Source organism: Herpailurus yagouaroundi, unplaced genomic scaffold, assembly GCF_014898765.1.
Source record: "Herpailurus yagouaroundi ecotype Mexico unplaced genomic scaffold, PumYag 205, whole genome shotgun sequence".
NCBI lineage: Eukaryota > Metazoa > Chordata > Mammalia > Carnivora > Felidae > Herpailurus > Herpailurus yagouaroundi.
The window spans coordinates 14,054,791-14,058,751 of NW_024412436.1; the positions used below are offsets into that span (position 1 = coordinate 14,054,791).

The 3,961-nt window shown below is 52.1% G+C and overlaps 1 protein-coding gene across 1 annotated transcript in view; it reads left to right on the forward strand.

Moving 5' to 3' along the window:
- Positions 1-3,961, forward strand: part of LBR (lamin B receptor) — a 22,907-nt gene that overhangs the window by 789 nt on the left and 18,157 nt on the right. Inside the window, exons 2-3 of the mRNA XM_040451658.1 lie at positions 1,191-1,394; positions 3,912-3,955. Coding sequence (XP_040307592.1) covers positions 1,191-1,394; positions 3,912-3,955 — 248 coding nt within the window. The remainder of the gene's footprint in view (positions 1-1,190; positions 1,395-3,911; positions 3,956-3,961) is intronic.

The following is a 3,961-nucleotide window of genomic DNA, read 5'->3' on the forward strand; positions in this document are numbered from 1 at the left end:
GGGGGGGGGGGGGGGGTCCCAGTCTCAGGCTTGCAGGGGACACCTGGGCAGGTGCCGAGGCCACACAGGGAGCTCGGGGTGGAGGGCGGCATGCCAACGGCTTGGGGGTGGGGGGGGGCCACGGGGGTGGTTTACCCAGAGGGCCAAGAACGTGGTGGGCGAGGAGTGGGTTAAACGGGAGCAGAACCGGAGGGGTCTGGGCTTCGTCCTGACCACCAAGGATTTAATCAGGAGAGTGACGCTGATTAGACTTAAGTCTGGCCCAGGGTTTCTCGGCGTGTCTGTGAGCGCCTGGGCTCAAAATGATCTGATCCCAGGGGTGGAAATCATATGTAAAGTACCGGAAAGATGGCTCTATTTTCGGATGGAGAAAAAGACATAGTAAAAGCCCCAACTTCTTATTGTTAGAGTCAACAAGCCTAAAATTACTTTGTCAAAATGCTATAAAAATTTCTCCACATCTGTTCTCGATTTCATTTTTTGTCACAGATCAGTAAGAAACGGTTCTTGAACCGGTGGCCTGTGGCCCGGGGGTGGGCAAAGTTCTTGAAGACAGGGGCAGATAGTAACTGTTCTAGGCTTCCTGGGCCATCTTTCCGCAGCGTGAGAGCGGCCCCCAGCAGGGCAGGCCGGGAGTGGGTGCACGTGGCTGTGTTCCAATAAGATTTCATTTGTGCACACTGACATTTGAATTTCAGGGGTTCTCAGGTGTCACAAAGTTGCATTTTCCTTCTGCTCTTGTCTGCAATCATTTAAAAAGTGTCAAGCCACGCTTCGGTCCTGGGCCACACGGACTCAGGTGGGAGAGGAAAGGGCGGGGTGCGGCGTCGCTGAGCGTAATGCACCTCGCGCCCATTTGCCAGACCTGCCTGTGCGTGTCGCCCAGAGTGAAACCGTAGGACCGAGTTTCTTGCCGTCCGTCCCGGTCCCGTCACCCATTAACCCAGCGGGCTGGAGGGAGCCCTTCTAGTCTGTGCGGTTGGAAGGCACACGGCTTGCTGGTTTAGGCGCGGTCACTCCGCGTGGCTCTGCCTTCTGAGAAGGGTCAGGCGTGGAGCGGTCGCGTGCGTCCCATGTGTCACTGGCCGGGCCCAGCGGGCACTCAGATGGCCTGAGGCCCGGGGTGGTTTCAGAGCCGACGGTACCGGGTCTGACTCGTGGTAAAACTGTGCCTTCTTGTCCGTCTCTAGCCCTTGACTTCCTTCAGGCAAAGGAAGAGCGGCTCAGCCTCCAGCTCTCCCTCCAGACGCCGAGGGAGTAGGTCCAGGTCCCGCTCCCGATCCCCGGGCCGACCTCCCCGAAGCTCCCGCCGATCCGCCTCTGCCTCGCACCAGGCCGACATTAAGGAGATGAGGAAGGAAGTGTTGGAAGTGAAGCTGACCCCGCTCGTGCTGGTGGGTGCACACGGCTCGCGCGAGGCCTCGGCCCTCGTCCGGGGTCGGGTCCCCAACAGGCTTCCCTCCGTGCCGTGCCGCCAGACTGCTTGCAGCGAGGGGACCTCCCGTCCAACGCGACGGCTCGGGAAGGCCACACCCTCACGCGGGGTCGGGAAGAGTAGGAAGCGCGAGGCTCCGATTACCGGTGAAAAAGAAGGTTCAGTTACGAGGGTGCTGTGGTTTTAAAAGATACTGTGTTTTTTAATATTGTGGTTTTAAAAAAGAGCAGTGTTCACGTTGGAAATGGAGGAGGACTGTAGCTTGAACTGAAAAAGTTTTATAGTTTATAGATGTTCACATATAAAATGACAGTGGGACGTCACTGGGTTCTAAAAACGTATTCTTGGTCTCTCAGTGTCATTGCCCTTGAGCCTCGACCACTTCTCTCCCACGACGGTAACTTCAAAGGAGTTGCTTTCCGAGTTGAAGCTTGGAAAGGTCGTTGTGCAAGCCTGTAGGCCCCTGTGCGGTGGCTGTCTCAGATGGCAGGCTAAATAGAAATGATTTTCTTTTTGTAAGTTTATTTATCAGTTTTGAGAGAGAGACAGAAAGAGAGTCCCAAGCAGGCTCTGCACTATCGGTGGGGCTTGGTCCCATGAGCCGTGAGATGGTGACCTGAGCCGAAATCAAGAACTGGACGCTTAACTGACTGAGCCACTCAGGCGCCCCTAGTAGTGATTTTTAAGAAAAATAATTGAATAAAGATGATCTTTTATTCTATTCACTTAATATTACCTCTTTACTGGGTAAAAGGCACACAGACTTTTAATAACCCTAAGCAACTGGATGAAATACACACCGTTTTGAAACTAGATTTGTAAATTTTAAAATATATCGGGAATAACATGCATTACATTTTTGTACGTTATTTTTGTCGTATGGTATTGTTTGGATAGACCACAGATTCTACAGATGTGACGTCATTGTTGAAATGCCTTGTGGGTAGGCTTTTAGCCTCTTCTCTAAATTTTCACTGTGGTGAGCAGATATGCTTATACAACATCTGATGTTTCCTTCAGATAAATTTTTAAAAGTGGAACCGCGAGGCCGGCGGTAGTGCGGGTTTGAGGCCTTTAATACACGCTGCGAGATTGCTTGCGCAAGGTTTATACCACTATCTGGCGTGTGATGCCCATTTTCTCATTCTGAGAATTACCATAACTGGCCTCTTTTTTTGGCCAACGTGATGGCCAAAGAGTGTCCGTCCACCGCTCCACCTCGCGTTCTGAGAATTGCTTGTGAGCGCGAACGTTCCATCCGACAGCGGCTCTCCTTACCAGGCGGGTGACACGTGCCGCTCTCTGTCGCATTTTCATTTGTAGCATTTAGTGCCCGTTACATTCTTGCAGTGTGACCTTCTTCCAGTCCTGGTGACCCGAGGGCCGCAGGCCGGCCGTGCTCCTCCCCGGCGGAGCCGCCGCGGGAGTGAGGACGGTGTGTTGCCCGGGAAAGACCATCGCTGTGCTGCGTGTGGCTGGGACAGTCACTGCACCTTGTGGCCGTGGTGCCTCATCGTGACCTCGCGCAGTACCTTGCCTCGCTGCGTGAGCGTCCTGTCACCTTGCACCCAGCAGAGTTCCCGCAGTGCGGGGTCACGGCGTCACTCCGTGCCGCGGAGAGCGAGGTATTTGCCGAGCGGCTTGTTGGCACTTTGGTAAACTGAGGTACACGTTGAGCTTTCTCACCGCTCGGTCTGGCTTTGATTGGAGCTAGAACCTGACACCACATCACTGCCGTCCTTCGCCAGTGGGCCTCCCGAGGACATACTTGCATCTTTAACTTGCTTTTCTCCTGTTGCTTTATTAGTGTGATAACGTATCAGGGATGTGGACGGGAGCTCAGTGACAGATTTCAGCCACGCGTTGCCAGGAAGGTCTTTTGCAAGCTGATGCACTTCCCCTGTTCGGTGCGATAAATGCTCTCCGCTGCCTGATGAGGGTGCAGGTTCGCGGCCGGGGACCCACAGGCAGGCAGAGAGAACACGGGGCTCAGTAGAAACCAGGCAGCCGGAACCCAGCAAGGAGGCAGTTTGTGGGTCATGGGCAGGGCTTCCCCAGTGCCTGTTGCTTGTTAATTTCCCCTTGGTGGCTGTTTTGGGCCAGTGAATGTCTTTCCCCCTTTTTGCTAACCAGTGAATGAACTAACTGAGTTTTACCTTATCTAACTCCTAGCAAATATTATTAGTGTTTGCCCTTGAACAATGGCATTATAACATTGAGTCTGCTTGTGTTTAAAAAATGAAAGATCTTGTGTAGAAATTTATATTGTCAAATCCAGTCACTTAAAGATTGGGAAATTCTAATCGATTTTAATCCTCTTCCTTTTTAACAAAAGTATGCTGAAATCCCTCAGAGTTGCAGCTGTGAAAATCTTTGTTTTATTGCTTGATTTCATAACAACATTCGGACATCATGTTCTGTTTAATGAGGTCTGATTCTTTCTTAAGTTCACGATATTCCGTCTTCTTTATTTTAGAAGCCATTCGGAAATAGCATCAGCAGATACAACGGGGAGACTGAGCGCAC